Consider the following 20,402-nt stretch of genomic DNA (forward strand, 5'->3'; position numbering starts at 1 on the left):
ACCATCGCTGAACACTGTTCCATGCTGGCATGTGATCACATTGGAGAAGCATGTAGAGCTGCTTTCTCAGACTCCACTGCTGCTACCCACTTCAAAATGCACAGGACAAAGTGCACAGAAATGATTAATGGTGTTCTAGCACCATACTTTCTGAAAAAGTTGGTCGCAGATGTGGGTGACCAGCGTTTCAGCCTCCTCCTCGATGTGTGTTTCTAAGTACCTGGGGGTTGTGATAAGGTACTTTGACACCAAGCAGACAATTGTATCAACATTTCTGGGGCTTGTTGAGTTGGAGGGAGGAGATGCCAAATCTATAGCCCGTGCTGTTGTGGCTTTCCTCGAGAAGTGTTGTCTTAATCTTGAGGATATCCTACCATAGGGGGCGCCACAGCGCATTTTGGAAAAAATTTGTTCCCATTTTCAACGGCCTACTAATCAAACTCAGAAGCTAGGACATGCATATACTTATTTTATATGGATAGAAAACACCTTAACGTTTCTAAAACTGTTTGAATGGTGTCTGTGAGTATAACATAACTCATATGGCAGTCAAAACCCCGAGACCGATTGAAACAGGAAGTGGGATTCTGAATTGTGGACCCGACTTCACAGCCTTGCCTGTAATTCACAACGTGAAAAATCGTTCATTGAGCACTTTCTATTGCTTCCACTAGATGTCCCCAGTCTTTACAAAGTGTCTTCTACTGTCGAAACTCAGTGAAGGAGACGCTGTGGCAATTGGTCACAGTAGGAGGGCCATCAAGCATTGTGACGTCGGCGGCCGTGTCTACCCCCACCTTTGGAAACGTTTTGAAACACAATGAAATCGTCCCACTCGAATCTTATTGGCTCTCTTGTTGAAACAGGCCCAAAAGATTAATGTTATACAACGTTTGACATGTTTGAACGAACCTAAAGGAGGGAAAATAGTTATTTTTCTAAACCGAAGCCCGGATCAACATTTGGATACAGCCTTCAGACGCGCTAACAACAGCAAGCTAATGGAACATTAAGGATGGACTTTTTCGACCGAAAATACATTTGTCGTGGACCTGGGTTCCTGGAAGTGCTTTCTGATGAAGACAAAGGTAAGGGATTATTGACAATATTATACAAGATTATATGTGATTTGCGATTGTTCCAAGATGGCGCCGAGCTAGGTTTTCTAGCTAATTTTCTGAGTATCGCATCCCCTTTTATCTCAAAGTGTGATTACCCTGTAAAGTTAATTTAAAATCTGTTATGACGGGTGTTTTCAAGAGATATTCATCTATAAATCTTAGATTGACAATATAAAATAAAAAAATCGTTTTCGAATAGTAATTTAGGAAATTGTAGCACTATTTCCCGGGACATATTTTATGGGAAAATAGTTAGCCAACGTCAGACGCCGATGTAAAATGCTGTTTTTATATAGAAATAGGACCATTATTGAACAAAAGAATGCATGCTGTGTGTAACATGATGTCCTAGGTGTGTCATCTGATGAAGTTTGTAAAAGGTTAGTGCTGCATTTAGCTGTTTTTTGGTTATTTGTGATGCATGTGGTTGGTCGGAAAATTCAAATGATGCTACTTTTACCATGTACTCCTCTAACATGATCTAATGTTGTGCTTTTCCTGTAAAACCTTTTTGAAATCGGACGACGAGGGTCGATTCAAGAGAGGTGTATCTATAAAACGATATGAGACAGTCCTATATTTGAAACAAATTTTTTTTTTGAATTTCGTTATGCTAATGTCGCTAGGAGTTTTTCGCTGGAAAATGATCCTGCTAACGGGATGAGACGCTCAAGAGGTTAAAAAAGAGAAACTCCTGAGGATAGGGACTGACGGGGATTAACAATGGGGTCCATAAAGTGCTGAAGGAGGAGTATGGCCTCAAATATCTGGTTCTTATTCGCTGTGTGTGCCACTCTCTGCAGCTTGCTGTAAATCATGCTTCCAATGACACCATCCCCCGTAGTGTGGCGTACTTGGTACGAGAGACTTACAACTGGTTTTCGGTGCAATCTGAGCCAGGGAATCTTCTTTGCTATCTGTTGCTTTTCTGTTTCAAATCTTTGGCTAACCTCATTGGCTAGTTGCATTTGTTGCACTTTTGGTTGCAGAGACTGATTGGTCAAATTGCAAATTATGCCACCAATGGGATTCTTATCTGTTATTCATGTCCCGCCTCCCCCTGCCATGAAATATAGCTAACCTTTCCTTTACGACCACGATTGAAACTCACATTAATCTAAATACCCAAATGTTTGTTGAAATCTGTTATGACAACAAAATCAACAATTGAAACTCACCTTAATTTACCTAAATACACAATTGTGTTCCGAAATACGTGATGAAATATATATCTAACGTTACCTTGGCAACTACCTTTCTCACAAGTACTCGGAATGATGGAGAACTAACTGCACAGAATTTCTCCGTGGATTTTGGGGGAGCAGAAAACTGTAGAATGAAATGGACATTTAACGCTGTATGGGGCAGCTAGCAAACATATGTAGAATCAAATTGACATTTAACGCTGTATGGGCTCTACTGTAAGCAGGGTAGCAATGTGGTCCACTGTGTATTGCTGTCAACAAATAACAACGTATGTGTGTGAATAACCTCTCTTAATGAAAGGAAGAATGGATTATGTCTACACCCCTGCTTTCCGGTTGGAGTCCTCTGGTGCCCTCACCCTGAGGGCATCTGAAGAGGCTGCCAGGGTTGCCAGGACCATCCAGGAGGAAGAGTGTACAGGTGTAGTCCGGGTGCTGAAGCCACGACAAGTGAAGGCAAAGGCTTGTGTGGTAGCCAGAGGGGGTGACCCGGATGATAGCTGACTGGTGGACAGTGAGAGGGCCATCCAGTTTGGCAAATACCGTGGTCAAACCTTCAAGTGGCTGCTAAGCCACGATGTCGGCTATGCCGTCATGGTCTTGGCTTCTCACCAGCAAGAGAGGGAGATGGGGGACACAGACATGTCTCCTGAAATGGCCAACAAGGACCAGTTTGACTGGTACTCTTTTCCTTAAATAGTTGTAATTTCTTATAAAATGACATAAACATGAAATCAGTCAGAATCACAATACAATTTATAACATTTTCCCAACCATCCGGACAGGTATACTAACCTGTTTCCTGAGGTCCAGAAGGCAGTGGAGGAACGCAGGGTACGGGATGGGACCTTGCCCCCCCGACCTGACCAGGAGGACTCGTGCCTTGTTGGCTTTGGGAACCACAAGTCCCTTACCTACAAAGACCTTTATGAGGCCAAAGACAAGGAGAGGAAGAGGTATAGTGACCTTACATTGTAATGACCATTGTAAAAATCTCTTTAAGCCTCTTTTTGGCCTGTTTGGGACTTGTTTATTTCCTTTATCTCAATACAGCTACATGGCCTGCTTTAGGAAATACCAAGTAAAGCCGGGGACCTCAATGGGCCACTTCAAGGTCTATGTCCAGCGCAGGGACACAGCAACAGCTGTAGAGCCTCCTAATCCATGTAAATATATATTCTGTAGTCATCTAAGTCAATCAAATAGTAAATCAAACAGTGTAGCAATTGACAATATAACTGTGTCATTATGTTTGTCTGTGTTTCTTAGCTGCCGAGCCATCAGATCAGGAGTTGCTGTCTATCTGCGTGGGTTTTGACCAAGGTACTGTACTCTGTTATGGCACTTTATTGTTTATTTCTGTTGAGAAGAATATACATATGAAATGACCTTTCCCCTAATAACTATCTGTTGTTGTTAGCATTAACAGGATACACTTTAAAGTGGTAAGGTAAGTGGTAAAACTGTTAAAACACCTCCTAGCCGGGCTTAGAAATCATTGTAGAATTTCTCATTTTTGCATCCATTTTGCTTGCCATAGAAAAAGCCTTCCTCATCTTTTTGTGGAATGATATGTTTACTGTAGCTTGTCTTGTCACCATTCCAACCTGTATTTCAGTCTGCATCACTTTGCTTGGCCATATTCTTTGCTTGTAGATGTCTACCCACTATACATCTGTCGTTTGTAGCTTTTAAATGTAGATTGTGTTTAACCTAGATTCCTAACCTCTACCACTGATAACACTGATCAAAACTAAACCAAAGTGCACTTGCTGTCAACAGGCTGTTAACATGTTTTGAAGCTGAAGCTCTTTTCTAATTGAATTATCTCACTAATTTCTCTGAAATATTTTGAGACTAACTCCTGTGCTCCTGTAGCAGTTCCTACTGCTCCCACTGCCACCGCCCCCCCTGCTGTGCTAGCTCCTACTGCCCCTCCTCAGCTCCGGTCAACCTCCCAGGCAACAGCTGGACCAGTACAGCCTGCTGCTGACGCTCAGGTAAACGTCTCATCTGAACTATGACTTGGCTATTTCATTTCACTTTTGGTTGTGTGGGGATGGAAAAGAAATGTATTGATTCTCTGCTCTGTTGCAGGTGCTTCTCCCTGAGGGATGGGAGCAGACCCTCCCAAAGGAGCAGCAAGAGTGGGTCAGTCGGGCCATTTTCGTACGGGACAAGCATCTAAAATGTGTCCTGAAAAGCCAGCTCGAGCTGTGGTACTTCCCTCCTCTGCCTCCTAACATCAGCCATCAGCCTCCAGCTTCTCCCACCGCCTACTTCCTCCGGCCGTTCTGCCTCTGGATGCCCTACCGCCTGTGGGCCTTTGAGTTTGTGTGCATTCAGCCACAGTGCAAGCGTCAAAAGCTCACAGGCTGTGGGGTGTACAAGACGGTCCGGAGGGTGCTTGACATGGATGGCTGGTATTATATGGGGACAGAGTACCTGGAGTGTCGCCTCTGTAAGAAGAAGCTAGCAGGATGGTCACTGGATGTCTTGAACCAGCTGGACGCAAGTCATCGCTCCAAGTTCCCAGCCATCTTGACTTACAGGTTTGTAATTCACACCTCTGAAAATCAAAGCTCTTGTTCACTTTGAGGAAAAACAGAAAAAAAGCATCATAGTGAGAAAAAGAGGCGGTCAGTAGGTTCTTGTCAACACTGAGGTTTTGATGTTTCAAAGCCCCATTGAAATGTTAATTAGCTCTTTGATCTGAATGTCTGACCTTTGATCTCTTATCAGGAACTGCCCAAACAAAGCAAAGTGTTTCAAAGTCACCCTCTCCCCAAGCCCCTCCTTCCCTTATCAAAGTGTTTCTAGAACCCCCATCCACACACTCCTCACCCTCTCCCCAAGCCCCTCCTTCCTTTATCAAAGTGTTTCTAGAACCCCCATCCACACACTCCTCACCCTCTCCCCAAGCCCCTCCTTCCTTTATCAAAGTGTTTCTAGAACCCCCTTCTCCTCCCTCCTCTTTTTTGACCCAATTGTCTCTGTGTATTAGGCTGTCCTGTGACCTGAAGGTGGTCAGGCTGATGAGAGAGAGGCCACTGGGGAACAGTGTGACCAGGCTGTACAACCAGCTGAGGGAGCAGCACAGCCTGACCTGGATGAGTCGGACCCTGGACTACCTGTCCGTCAGTGACCACTTTGTGGTCCCAGGTGCCGCACCACTGAGGGTAACACCTCCTCCTCCCTTTTTGGATGTGCCCTCAGCCCAGTGGCTGCTGACTGTCCACGGCTATGATGTTCTGTTCCAGCTAGAGGACTTTAAGGCCAGAGTCACCTCCACCTTTGGGTCCATCCTGAAGATGGATTCAACCAAGAAGGTGATTTAAGATGTTTTGACCAGAAATAATACGAGTTCGTTAGAGACAATCAAATGAATAATAATTTATTATGACTTATTTTATGACTTAAATGTATTGTGAAACTTTGTGTCCACTCACTGACATGACTGTGTGTTTGTCTGTCTTGTCTGTGTTTGTTTGACTCCCCTCAGGTGACCAAGAAACTAGCTGGGAAGGCACACGGGACAGCAGCGTGGGCCACAAACGTGGGCAATGAGTACGGCCAGGTGCTCATTACGGTCCTCACAGACAGCGAAGGAGAGGGCCTGCTCGACATGGCAGCTGGCCTCCAGCAGCGCTACGGTAGAGCTGGAGTGGCACCTCCCAAGCTGCTGTATGTCAACCGGGACTGCTGCGCCCTGATGGGAAAGGGGAAGACGGCAGCCATGTTCAGCCAGTGGGATGAACTCATCGTCCGGCTGGATGTGTGGCACTTCATCCGTCGTTTTGCTCGGGGAGTGACCACAGAGAGCCATCCTCTCTATGCTCTCTTTATGCAGAGGCTCTCCTCCTGCATGTTGGTGTGGTGTGCAGATGATGTGGAGCGCCTGCGGGAGGCCAAGCGAGGTGAGCTCAAGGAGAGCCACATCACGGGGCTCAGCGACACACAACTGATGAAGAGGATCAGCCTGAAGGAGATGGCTCGGCACTGTCGTCGCCGCACGCGCGGGGCGGAGGAGACCGAGCGTCTCATCGGGGAGCTCCTGGACACCTTCATGGATGCCACAGACACCATGGGCATCCGGCTCCTGGACCGTGACCGAATGCAGGCCATCTGGCAGACCCAGAGACACCACCTGGTCTGCATTCAGGACCCCCCTGATGTCAGCATCTACACCAACAAGGGCAAGGATGTGACCGAGGGAGGGGTCATCCTGCCTGTGTTGCGCTGCTCACGTGGGTCCACCTCCCTGGAATCTTTCCACCTCCACCGCTTCATTCCTGGTATGTTAAATGTTAAACTGGGTCATGTTGTTACGTCATGTTGTGTTGTGTGTTAACAACTGTGTGCATGTGAAGAGTTCTTATTTCTTGTTGATGTCATTTATAGGAACAAGTGCGTGTGCCGAGCACTTTCAGGCCTACCTCTTTGAAGGGTTGGTTTGGTGGAATGAGGACCGTGCCGAAGCGGGGGGGCAGAAGCAGACCCTGCACTGCTATGATGGTGTAGCCCAGTACGCCATCAATGAGCTGAGCCAGAAGCTCCTGGGCTGCAGTCTTGTGAAGGATCACACAAGGCCTGCAAAGTACACTGGTATGTATTTCTAAATTATACAATTATATATACACACACTAAAACATGTGCAGTCTGTTTATGTACTACTCTCTTTTTTTGTTGTCTCTCTGTTTAAGGGGAACTCATTGGGGTCGAGTACCTCTTCTCCCAGACCCATGGTGACCAGAGGCTGGAGTCCAACCTCGGTAAGGACCCGGATGTCCCAGACGGGACACCTGATGTATTTGAGGGAGGAGAGGGAGAGGAGGAGGACCTGGGAGAGCTTGAGGAGGAGGATGACCCCACCATGTCCTTGCCCGCCCTCGATGACAGTCTCCCACCAGTACCTCCACTCAGGAAGGCCACTCCACCGCCCACTCAACCCAACCCATCCCAGGTACCTGTCGTCACACCCCCTGATGACACTATGGAGGTGGACACTACACTTGCTGCCAGTCAGGACCTGGACGATGACGTAAGTGACTATCCACATCCTAACAGCTCACTCTCAAGTTTCTTTCCATTCATGACAATTATTCTGACTATTAATCCAACCCTTCCCTATGACTCTTCTATTTCCAGGAGTACATAGGACCTGATGGGGTTAGTGGATACCAGCACGTGGTCCTCCTTGCCAAGAGTCTGGTGAGGCTGCTGGAGGGGCCATGGATCTCTAATAGGCAAATAGAGGAGATCATGGCTCTCTGGGGAAATCTTCCAGAGAGAGACAAGGCGGCAGTCTCCTACCCAGAGAGGTTCCGGGACCGAGTCCTGCAGGGGCACTTTAAAAATTCAAAGACCTCCACCGTGAAGGGGGAAGAGAGTATGAAGCGGTGCGTACTACACATTGTTCTAAACTCACTACACACATAAAGACATGAGTGTATTTCTCATTAACGTGATGTTTCCTTTTGTTAACTTAATCTACCTTCAGCTCCCTGCTTGGCCAAGGCTCTGGACCTGCTCAGTGGCCCAACACCAGCAGGACAGTGGAGGCCATTTTTGTGGAGCTGTGCCACAAGCACCCTGCTGGCAAGACGGTTCTTGGTAACCGGGTCAACAGGTGGGGTGCTATCCTGGGGGACTACAGGAGGATCAGGACCATGGTGCTGGGCAGCCCAAACCTGAAAACCCACACAAGGCTGCAACTTTGAGGTCAACAAGCTGACCTGGACACAGTGGTAAGTTTTTAACACTGGTTGACAGTGTTCCTGATAACAATTAACATATTCCATGTTTTTCACACAGGTACAACAAACGGATATCCTCTATGGAGAGAGTGGCCCTGCACCAGACCCAGGACAGCATGACTGCAGAGAGGGAAGAGTCAGGCTCCTTCCACGCTGCAGTCAGGAGCACTTCACCGCTGACAGGCCCATCAACCAGCAGCACCTACCAGAGGACAGAACGGGGCAGGCTACACAGCGTGGCAGAGCAGCCACTAGTCAGCCACTGCCACCTCTACCGCCACCCAGTCTGCCTACCACCTCCCTCCCTACAACTCCAGTCTCCCAAGAGCTGCCCTCGACCTCCACTCCTCTTCCCCCTCCTCCTGCTGGACCCAAGGTCTCCAGGACCACCAAATGGAGGAGGAAGAAGCTTGAGTCTGGCATTACAGTCAGAGCGCACAAGCCATACGAAGGCTATAAGTGCTCTAAATGTGGCAAGCCTAAAACTTCTGAATTTGGACACAGTATGTATGGTACTGTGAAGATTCTGTGCTGCTACCTCTGGTGGCCAAACTATTGAGGAGTGGCTGGCAATCATGAGGGCCCAGCATGGTGCTAGCCAAGGCCAGTAAACTCTGACTGACTGGTGTGTAAAGTAGTTCTTGTACATATGTTCTTTGTTGTTTTGTTTTTTTATGACATTGATTGTTTGTACCTTTAGCTCATTTAAAATTCTTAACTTGTTAACAAAGTATGTGTGTATTATGCTGTGTTTCACACGCGACATTCCCTGTGAAATAAATAATTTAATACAAGCACTTTTTCTCCCTTGAAATTCATTTAGATTTGTCATACACTCTCTTTAAAGTTCAATAAACACACTGTTTGCAGAGTTGTAGCACATAAAAAACAGGCAAGTTCTACTGAGACATTTGAGATGACCAGCAGATACTATAGGTGACAGCAGGGAGTCAATCACCCCCAGCCTCCCCAGTGATGCCCACTAATCTGATTGGTTGCTGCGCACCTTCACTTGTTGAAGTTTGGGAGAGTGAGTTTGCAAAGAACTATTACTCAAGATGGATACAGTTTTCAATAGGCCAGGCTATAGAAATATTATCGATGCAGTCTACAACTCTACAGACCGTAAACCAAGAAGGTAACTTGTTTTAACATTATATGTAATATATCTGAATATTTGTTATCCACCCTTTTCAGTGTATCTGCTAATTCTAATTCTCACAGCTACATAGGCTGGATAAGGCAGCTCAACACCTTGCCTGGGACAAGAATGCGTGCTTTCCAACAATATATTTTGAAAAAGGATCGGAGGAGGAAGAAAGCACACAAGTCCCAACTGGACTTGATAAGAACAAAAAGGCAGCCGAGTGAAAGAGAGGAGAGAGCCCAGCGGCATGCTGGGAGATACAAGGACCCACCTCCACACCTGAAATGTAGCCGTCCATGGTGTTACGAACCGGTTCAGAGTTCGCAACAAAACGGAGACAACGTGGAGACGAGGAGTATCAAAAATATATATTTTTTAGATACCATAACTAGCCCAACCAAAAACAAGGTGTCTGCATGGAGAGAGTCTCTCCAATGACTGTGGAAGAGGTGTCTTTATCCTGGGACACACCCGAGCCCAGGTGTTTCCCATCTAGCTGACGACCCTTCCAACTCCGCCCACTGGCGTCCTAATAAGGAACAAGAGCGAAGAGAGAAAATACAGCAGACAGAGTTGGAGGGTCGTCACAATGGTGGCCTCCAGTTCTGAACTGGCGGTTCCCCAAAGGTGAGGTCTTTATCCCATACATTTTGTTCATCTTACAAAAAGAAACTATCCAAACAATAAATAATCAATAAAACTTAAGTTAATGAAAAGAAAAACAATCAATTTCCCTTTGTGTAATGTGTTATAATAAGCCACTACCTGTGTTTCCCTCTGTAGACAAGAAACTGAAGCCAGCTCCATCTAGAATCAACAAGGGGGTCAGGAGGAAAGATAAGCGGCACCCACCAACAAGCAAACCCCCTATTGCTAGAGTTGCTGCCACTTCCACCCTCACAAAAGGCCTCTCCTTGACCAGGTACACAGATTTGAGGAGGAGAAATGCACAGGCTGGTCATGGACCTGTGACGAAAAGGAGGTTTCCTGTTGCTTTCCCCTGCAAGGTATGTGGCAAGCCTAAAAGAAAAGAATTTGCCCACAGCCAGTACAGGGGAGAGTACTTCTGTGAGGCAGCAGGAGGAGGAAAAACTGCTGTGGAGTGGTTGGAGGAGAAGAGAGGGCCTGAGCCTCGGGTGCCAAGGACCACAGGAGGCGAAGGAAGGAGTTGGAGGGTCGTCGTAAATAGTTCTGTAATATGTTCTGTAATATAGTTCTGTAATTTCAGTGAGCAAGCCTTTCTAATCCACCTGGCCCGGGTATCCTGGAAGGATATTGACCTCATTCCGTCAGTAGAGGATGCCTGGTTATTTTTTTTAAATGCCTTCCTCACCATCTTAAATAAACATGCGTCATTCACGAAATTTAGAACCAGGAACAGATATAGCCCTTGGTTCTCTCCAGACCTGACTGCCCTTAACCAACACAAAAACATCCTGTGGCGTTCTGCATTAGCATCGAACAGCCCCCGTGATATGCAACTTTTCAGGGAAGTTAGAAACCAATATACACAGGAAGTTAGAAAAGCCAAGGCTAGCTTTTTCAAGCAGAAATTTGCTTCCTGCAACACAAACTCAAAAAAGTTCTGGGACACTGTAAAGTCCATGGAGAATAAGAACACCTCCTCCCAGCTGCCCACTGCACTGAGGATAGGAAACTCTGTCACCTCCGATAAATCCACTATAATTGAGAATTTTAATAAGCATTTTTCTACTGTTGGCCATGCTTTCCACCTGGCTACCCCTACTGCGGTCAACAGCACTGCACCCCCCACAGCTTCTCGCCCAAGCCTTCCCCATTTCTCCTTCTCCCAAATCCAGTCAGCTGATGTTCTGAAAGAGCTGCAAAATCTGGACCCCTACAAATCAGCCGGGCTAGACAATCTGGACCCTTTCTTTCTAAAATGATCTGCCGAAATTGTTGCAACCCCTATTACTAGCCTGTTCAACCTCTCCTTCGTGTCGTCTGAGATTTCAAAAGATTGGAAAACAGCTGCTGTCATCCCCCTCTTCAAAGGAGGGGATACTCTTGACCCAAACTGCTACAGACCTATATCTATCCTACCCTGCCTTTCTAAGGTCTTCGAAAGCCAAGTCAACAAACAGATTACCGACCATTTCGAATCCCACCGCACCTTCTCCGCTATGCAATCTGGTTTCAGAGCTGGTCATGGGTGCACCTCAGCCACGCTCAACGATATCGTAACCGCCATCGATAAGAAACAATACTGTGCTGCCGTATTCATTGACCTAGCCAAGGCTTTCAACTCTGTCAATCACCACATCCTCATCGGCAGACTCAATAGCCTTGGTTTCTCAAATAATTGCCTCGCCTGGTTCACCAACTACTTCTCTGACAGAGTTCAATGTGTCAAATGGTAGTCTCTATGGCGGTGCCACAGGGTTAAATTCTTGGGCCAACTGTTTTCTCTGTATACATCAATGATGTCGCTCTTGCTGCTGGTGAGTCTCTGATCCACCTCTACGCAGACGTCACCATTTTGTATACTTCTGGCCCTTCTTTGGACACTGTGTTAACAACCCTCCAGACGAGCTTCAATGCCATACAACTCTCCTTCCGTGGCCTCCAACTGCTCTTAAATACAAGTAAAACTAAATGCATGCTCTTCAACCGATCGCTGCCTACACCTGCCCGCCCATCCAGCATCACTACTCTGGACGGTTCTGACTTATGTGGACAACTACAAATACCTAGGTGTCTGGTTAGACTGTAAGCTTTCCTTCCAGACTCACATCAAACATCTCCAATCCAAAGTTAAATCTAGAATTGGCTTCCTATTTCTCAACAAAGCATGCTGCCAAACATGCCCTCGTAAAACTGACCATCCTACCGATCCTCGACTTCGGCGATGTCATTTACAAAATAGCCTCCAATAACCTACTCAATAAACTGGATGCAGTCTATCACAGTGCCATCCGTTTTGTAACCAAAGCCCCATATCCTCTTACATCTAGACGTTCCGCTAGTGGTACGTGACATCAATATCCAAAACATTAGATTATGTTAGGGGAGTACCCAGCCAGAAATACATCACAGACATTTTTCAAGCAAGAATATATGTCACAAAAACCAAAACCACAGCTAAATGCAGCAACCTTTGATGATCTTCATCAGATGACACTCCTAGGACATTATGTTATACAATACATGCATGTTTTGTTCAATTAAGTTCATTATTTATATAAAAAAAACTGCTTTTTATATTAGCATGTGCTGTTCAGAACTAGCAAACCCACCGAAAACGTCCGGTGAATTTACTAAATTACTCTTGATAAACGTTTACAAACTACATAACAATTATTTTAAGAATTATAGATACAGAACTCCTTTATGCAATCGCAGTGTCATATTTTAAAATAGCTTTTCGGCAAAAGCACCTTTTGCAATATTCTGAGTAGATAGCTCGCCATCACGGGCTAGCTAATTTGACACCCACCAAGTTTGGCGTTCACTAAACTCAGAATTACTATAAAACAAATTGGATTACCTTTGCTGTTCTTCATCAGAATGCACTCCCAGGACTTCTACTTCAACAACAAATGTTGTTCTGGTTCAAAATAATCCATAGTTATGTGCAAATATCCTCCGTTTTGTTCGTGCGTTCAGGTCCCTATCCGAACGGTGACGCGCGGGTGTGTATCGTGACAAATCATTTCAAAATATTCCATTACCGTACTTAGAAGCATGTCAAACGCTGTTTAAAATCTATTTTTATGCCATTTTTCTCATAAATTAGAGATAATATTCCAACCGGACGATGTTGTTTTCGTTCAAACAGGTGAAGAAAAACATGGAATCCTGTCGTGCGGGCGCATCGCCAGGCTCTGAGCCACTAGGCTGACCATTCGCAAACAGAGCTGCTGAACCTTGCCCAGAGACTGCAGAGATCCCAATCCACTTTCTGGCGCCTTCAGAGAGCCTATGGAAGCCTTAGAAATTGTCACGTTACAGCAGAGATACTGTATTTTCGATAGAGATAACCTAGAAGGACAAGAAATGGTCAGACAGGGCACTTCCTGTATGGAATCTTCTCAGGTTTTGGCCTGCCATATGAGTTCTGTTATACTCACAGACACCATTCAAACAGTTTTAGAGTATTTTCTATCCACATATACTAATTATATGCATATTCTAGTTTCTGGGCCAGAGTAGTAACCAGATTAAATCGGGTACTTTATTTTCACCCGGTCGTGAAAATAGTGCCCCCTATCCATAAGAAGATATACTACCCACCACTGCGACCTGTGCGCTCTCGTTGGATGGCCCTCGCTTCATACTCGTCGCCAAACCCACTGGCTCCAGGTCATCTACAAGACCCTGCTAGGTAAAGTCCCCCCTTATCTCCACTCACTGGTCACCAAAGCAGCACCCACCTGTAGCACGCGCTCCAGCAGGTATATCTCTCTGGTCACCCCCAAAGCCAATTTCTCCTTTGGCCGTCTCTCCTTCCAGTTCTCTGCTGCCAATGACTGGAACAAACTACAAAAATCTCTGAAACTGGAAACACTTATCTCCCTCACTAGCTTTAAGCACCAGCTGTCAGAGCAGCTCACAGATCACTGCACCTGTACATAGCCCATCTATAATTTAGCCCATACAACTACCTCTTCCCCAACTGTATTTATTTCTTTTGCTCCTTTGCACCCCATTATTTCTATTTTGCACTTTCTTCCACTACAAATCTACCATTCCAGTGTTTTACTTGCTATATTGTATTTACTTTGCCACCATGGCCTTTTTTGCCTTTACCTCCCTTATCTCACCTCATTTGCTCACATTGTATATAGACTTATTTTTCTACTGTATTATTGACTGTATGTTTGTTTTACTGCATGTGTAACTCTGTGTTGTTGTATGTGTCGAACTGCTTTGCTTTATCTTGGCCAGGTCGCAATTGTAAATGAGAACTTGTTCTCAACTTGCCTACCTGGTTAAATAAAGCAGAAATAAAATGTAAGAAAAATGTTAAGTTAGTTGTGTCAAACGATGTGTAATATGTTTAACCTCTCTAGTACATGTGGGACGAACTCGTCCCACCTACGTAACAGCCACTGAAATCCAGTGGCGCGATTTTTGAATCGTTAGAAATGCTATAACTTCAATTTCTCAAACATATGACTATTTCACAGCTATTTAAAGACAAGAATCTCGTTAATCTAACCCCACTGTCCGATTTCAAAAAGGCTTTACAACAAAAGCAAAACATTAGATTATGTCAGCAGAGTGCCCAGCCAGAAAAAATCTGACACCCATTTTTCAAGCTAGCATATCATGTCACATAAACCCAAACCACAGCTAAATGCAGCACTAACCTTTTATAATCTTCATCAGATGACACACCTAGGACATTGTGTTATACAATACATGCATGTCTGTTCAATCAAGTTCATATTTATATCAAAAACCAGCTTTTTACATTAGCATGTGACGTTCAGAAAAAGCATAACCACCGCAAACTTCCGGTGAATTTACTAACAGTTTGCTAAATTACTCACGATAAACGTTCACAAAAAGCATAACAATTATTTTAAGAATTATAGATACATTACCCCTCTATGCACTCGATATGTCCGATTTTAAAATAGCTTTTCGGATGAAGCACATTTTGCAATAATCTAAGTACATAGCCCGGCATTACAGGGCTAGCTATTTAGATACCCACCCAGGTCAGCATCCACCAAAATCACATTTCCTATAAGAAAGATGTTCTTACCTTGCTTGTTCTTCATCAGAATACACTGCCAGGACTTCTACTTCAATAACAAATGTTGGTTTGGTCCCAAATAATCCATCGTTATATCCAAACAGCGACGTTTTGTTCGTGAGTTCTAGAATGCTTCTTCGCGGTGTCGCGCATGGCGCATTGGCGTGTCAAAAATGTCTAAATATTCCATTACCGTACTTCGAAGCATGTCAACCGCTGTTTAAAACCAATTTTTATGCCATTTATGTCGTAGAGAAGTGATAATATTCCGACCGGGAGTATGCATTGAGCCTAAACAGCCGAATAAAATTTCTCCTCAGAAGCGACTCATGCACGCGCATCATTGAAAGGTCCTCCGAGCATCCACTTACAAAAGGCGATAATATGTTTCAACCTGAGGTTCCCTCGTAAACCTTCAGTTATTTCGCGGGCTCTGAGAGCCTATTGGAGCCCTGGGAATTGTCACGTTACAGCTAAGATCCTTACTTTTCAATAAAAAGAGGTAAGACGCACGACTCCTTGTCAGACAGGGTACTTCCTGCTTGAAACCTTGTCAGGTTTTTGCCTGCCATAGGAGTTCTGTTATACTCACAGACACCATTCAAACAGTTTTAGAAAATTCAGAGTGTTTTCTATCCAAACCTGAACAATAATATGCATATTCTAGCTTCTGAGTTGGTGTAGGAGGCAGTTAAAAATGGGAACATATTTTTTCCAAAATTCTCAATACTGCCCCCTATACCAAAGAGGTTAATAGTTATGTTTAATATGTAAATAGTTAAATTAAGGATTTGTTTTATCTGTTTTCTTGGTTGATAAATAAAGTAGAGCATGGCTTGAGAGCCTAAAACTAACATGTGTCAAATGGCTCATTAGTTATTCTGTTTTTGAATTTTGGGAAAAGGCCCAGTGTGACTATTTCACATGTTTTCACATGAATATGACGGAATTCATTCAATACCTTGTCATGTTCACATCAAGTACATTTCAGCAATCTTTGGGGGCCCTGTAAAGTCTGTTAAGGTGCTCCCAGGGGCCCCCAGGGGCCAACCTACAAGATGGACTGAGACGGGCATTCTTCTCTGTTCCAAATACCCATATTATTCTATTAGTCCTATCCTCCAATCAGATGCTTCAGTTTGTTCCAAATTGGAGAAAGAGAGCAAAAATCCACCAATGAAGAGCCTAGTTTGTTCCAAAAGTTTTTAAGCCAATCATCTTCCAAACGTCACTTAATCACAAAATCTTTTTCTGTCGGCCATTGATGCTACTCGGTGAGTATCTGAGGTAATTTTTCTTAATTTGCAACGAATTTAACGTCGACGACTATAAATGTGATGAAATATGACAATAACACGTCTAGTCAACCGACTTGTTTGACTACAGGGGCTACCCAAACTGTGTAATTTAATAACTTTCATAGATCGCTAGCTACTGGAGGCGTACAACATTCAAAGTTTATTTGACCACTGACAATCCTGTAAAACCTTAGCTAACATCTATATCAACTCAAAGTTAGAATTCTATACTATTTAATTGTCTTTTCTTTAGTTTTTTGATGGCATGCGTTTGAAGTGTATGTAGTTGAATGCATTGTATGATATGTGGCAACCTGATGGTCATTGGGGCAAACGTGTCTTTCTATGTAAACTGAATTTAACGGCAAATGAAATAATCACCCTAACCATAACCCCCATACCCCCCACTGCTGTCCTCCTCCTAGCAGACCTATCAAGCAAACGTAAGTTCCTTTCTATGTATCTAATACGGTTATGCTGTCACTTGTCACTGCACTCATCAGTCATGATAGGTTTTTTTCTTGCCTCCTAAAATGGAAAATCCAAGGTTCCGTTTCACGCCCTCACAGGAGTTGGTCCTCAAGGTCACACCCAAGGCAGTAAAAGTATCCGCTGACGGCCCCCCTGCTTTTGGTGCTCAGGGCCCTCTTGTGAGGGCTAAGAAGTGGAAGGAAGTGGAGGCAGAGGCTCGAGCCGGCGTCGTCTCCGAGGGAGGTGACCCCGGTGCAGAGACGGTCATCCTGAGCCCGTGCATGGTTCAGTTCGGCAAGTACCGGGGTCAGACCTTCAAGTGGATGATGGAGAACGACGTGGGCTACATGGTGCACGTGGTAACAGTGCATCAGAAGGAGAGGGAGCGAGAGCGCAGCGTTTCCCAGCATCCCCTGATGAGCCAACAAGGACCCCTTGACTTGCTACTCGTGCGCCTATCCGGCCTTCGCTGAGATGGTCAGGTTCAACCGGACGCACGAGGTAGCTAAAGTCCTCCCAGCCAGGTGAGTTTGTTTAATTCTCCTCATTGTATGTAAGATGTAACTCTTTTGCTCTGACAGTTAATTGGTTCCCGTGCTGATTTCAGGCCAGGAGGGCAAGGCCCTTGTTGGCATCGGGAAGTATAAGTGGGACACGCTGCAGGACCTGTATGAGGCTACGGGTGCGGACAGGATAAAGTAATGGGCGTGCGTCTTTTGTGTTTTCTACGTATGTTCTCAAACGTTCCCTCTGCTGTGTCTCACACAGATATGTCAGGAGCATGAGGACGCAGACACCCCGTTATCCTGGGAGTGCGATGGCCGCCTTGATCGACTACATTCAGCGCAGAGACTAGGAGGGGGTAGCTGCTGTGACCAGGCCCGCCGCAGCCAGCACCACCCCCACCAGCACCACCCGGCCCAAGAGTGCGGCTACGTAAGTGTTACATATCATCTTAAAGGAAAATATAATTCTACTTGTTCCACACAGTTGGAAATGATGACATATTTGCTATGTTTTGTTTTCAAAGGCTTCTTGGTCCTGCGATCTCTGCGTTTCTTTCAAGGCGCTCTCTCGCCCAGGTGAACTGCAGGCGAAGATGAAGAAACTCATTGCTTCTCAGCCTGCAGTTCAAGGTGAGTGTGAAGTTACACATGTAAGATAAATATGAATTTTTTGGATAAGCTGTGTAGCTCTGATAAGAGAATTATCTATTAAAGGTAAATGAATCAATAGACCATGATGAATTATTAGTCATACAGCAGGGTTAATGAATAATCAATGTAGGGATCGATTAGTTTGATTAGTTCTGGAAAGTCCAGGAACCACGGGATAGGGAAAGAAATGTGTGTATGCAATTAGGAGGGACACCAGGAGACAGATGGTCCAGGGAGTGAAAGCTTCAAAGCATTTCTAACCTTGAGGGAAAAGAACAGGCTGAGCTCGGGATAGTGATAAACAGTGTGAGAAGTCTATGGGGGATGCAGGTCACCAACAGTTTGTGTGTAAATGCATGTGCGTAAGAAAGCAAGAACTATATAATGACTGTTTTGTTATCCTGACCTCAGAACGTTCTCTGAAAAAAGCTACAGATACCTTTTGCAGAAAGCTGAGTCCTTGCCTAATTATTTTAACCCATTGTCTTACAAACCTTGGGCATTAGTCAAGGCGAATTTATTATTGATTATTATCATCAAGATATAAATTCCTTTAACAAGCTCACAATCCTTTCTCTCCACGTGATATAGGGGTCTTTCCCTCGACCAGCACTGCCACCAACAGATCTATCGGAAGCAGAGCTGGTCAAAGCAGCTGCTGACATAGACACGTATGTTTTTACGTCACTATTTATTGACATAGGAAATTTGATACGTTTTGATAAGTATTCAGTTAAAGTTTGCTGACATATTAAAGTGTGTTCAATTTTTTCCTATCGTCAGCCCAAGGAAATGTATTGGTAAGAGTCATCTGGGTTTAGAGGAGAGTCACTGCATGTATGAACTATTAAATATCTTACCTTGCCACTGTAGCTGTCATCCTGCGTGTAGCTGTCATCCTGTATGTCGCTGTCATCCTGTATGTCACTTAATCATGACTTTCTCTTTTCCATTTTAATCACTAATTTCATTTCAGTTTTACACTCAAACTTGACCAACACTCATTTAATATTTTTGTTACATCCTATCACTGATTGATATTCATCTGGGCATGTTGGAATGTGCTATTAACTTAATCACTGTCATCTACATTTGTAATATGTCTGTCCATTCATGCTTGCATTTATTTTATTTATTAATTCATTCATTTAACCTATTTATTTCTGTGTCACTGCAAAAGCCGTAGCCCTACAGGTCCCCCCATCGCTCCCTCGGCCTCTGCCCCCAACTGACCAGGCCCCGGTTCCTGCCCCGGTCCCGGTTCCTATAATCCGTCAGCTGGACGCTCGGCATCGCTGCCAGTTTCCAGCAATATTGACATACAAGTAAGTTCACAAGATTTTGTTAGTTAGTAATAAAGTATAATGGATGCATGTCATTCATATGCTTTATCTCTCTCTTTCTCTCTAGGCTGTCCTGTGACCTGCGGGTTGTGAGGATGCTGAGGTCGCGCACTTTGGGGAACAGTGCGTCACAGACCTACAGCAAGCTGTGTGAAAGTCACAGCGAGTCCTGGATGCGGAGTTGTATACGGTACCTCGGGGAGTGCGAGCAGTTTCTGGCCTTGGGCACTGGGCGGCAGTTCACTGATCCACCGGAGATGCCCCCGGTGCCCTCACCCGTCTGGCTGCTGACAGTCTACAGCCATGACGTGCTGTCGCAGCTGGACAAGGTGAAGGCCAGGGTCACCTCCATCTTTGGGTCCATCTTAAAGATGGACTCTACAAAGAAGGTGAGTTTTCCCTTAAAGATAAGTCATGTCTGATTTTGTGTGTATATATATATTAAAATAACGTCTTGACCTTTCTGTCTTTGCGTGTCTGTCTCCAGGTGACTAAAAAGCTTGCGGGTACCGCTGCAGACACGGCTGCCTGGGTTACCAACGTCGGTAACGAGCATGGGCAGGTCCTCGTCAGTGTCCTCACTGCCGGTGAGGGCGAGGGCCTGCTCCCCATGGCGGCTGGTCTCATGGAGCGGTACCGGCTCGCCGGGGTGGCGCCCCCCCAGCTCATATACGTTGACCGAGACTGCTGCTCCAGCTTCGGCGGCTCAAAGACAGCTGCCATGTACAATGAGTGGGACCAGCTGGTGGTTCGGCTGGACATCTGGCACCTGATGCGACGGTTCACGTCAGGTGTCACCACTGAGAGCCACCAGCTCTATGGTCCCTTCATGCGGCAGCTGTCAGTCTGCATCTTAGAGTGGGATGCAGGCGATGTCCGCCGACTGCTGGAGGCCAAGAGGTCTGAGCTGGAGGGGAAGCACAGGATGGTCGGCCTCACCGGGGCGGAGGTTTCGAGGAAGATCAGCAGGAAGGAGATGGCGCTTCACTGTTGGCGTCGTACGCGTGGAGCTGTGGCGACCGAAGTCCTTGACCTCCTCGAGACCTTCAACAGTGAGAAGGGGGTCGACACCCTGGGCATCCTGTTGCTGGACTCAATCCGCATCCAGGCAATCTGGAAAGAGCAGAGGCGCCACCTCCACTGCATACAGGACCCACCCGGTGTAAAGCTGTACACCGA

At 45.4% G+C, this 20,402-nt stretch overlaps 1 protein-coding gene across 3 annotated transcripts; it reads left to right on the forward strand.

The window, feature by feature from the left end:
- Nucleotides 1-2,333: 2,333 nt before the first annotated feature.
- On the forward strand, nucleotides 2,334-8,879 carry LOC115147585 (uncharacterized). Of its 3 annotated transcripts, XM_029689847.1 has the most exons (13): nucleotides 2,334-3,006; nucleotides 3,112-3,282; nucleotides 3,380-3,492; nucleotides 3,596-3,649; nucleotides 4,205-4,326; nucleotides 4,424-4,878; nucleotides 5,331-5,655; nucleotides 5,829-6,621; nucleotides 6,728-6,931; nucleotides 7,030-7,367; nucleotides 7,475-7,725; nucleotides 7,827-8,073; nucleotides 8,141-8,879. In XM_029689847.1, exons 1-12 carry the CDS (start codon nucleotides 2,921-2,923, stop codon nucleotides 8,044-8,046), a joined length of 3,132 nt encoding a protein of 1,043 aa, XP_029545707.1. In that variant the 5' UTR covers nucleotides 2,334-2,920; the 3' UTR covers nucleotides 8,047-8,073; nucleotides 8,141-8,879. The 3 variants fall into 3 exon arrangements, with proteins under 3 accessions (XP_029545707.1, XP_029545706.1, XP_029545708.1); XM_029689846.1 differs by having other exon boundaries at nucleotides 7,827-8,879; XM_029689848.1 differs by having other exon boundaries at nucleotides 4,208-4,326; nucleotides 7,827-8,879.
- Nucleotides 8,880-20,402: the final 11,523 nt, after the last annotated feature.

This window comes from Salmo trutta, chromosome 14 (genome assembly GCF_901001165.1).
Source record: "Salmo trutta chromosome 14, fSalTru1.1, whole genome shotgun sequence".
In the NCBI taxonomy this organism is placed as follows: Eukaryota; Metazoa; Chordata; class Actinopteri; order Salmoniformes; family Salmonidae; genus Salmo; species Salmo trutta.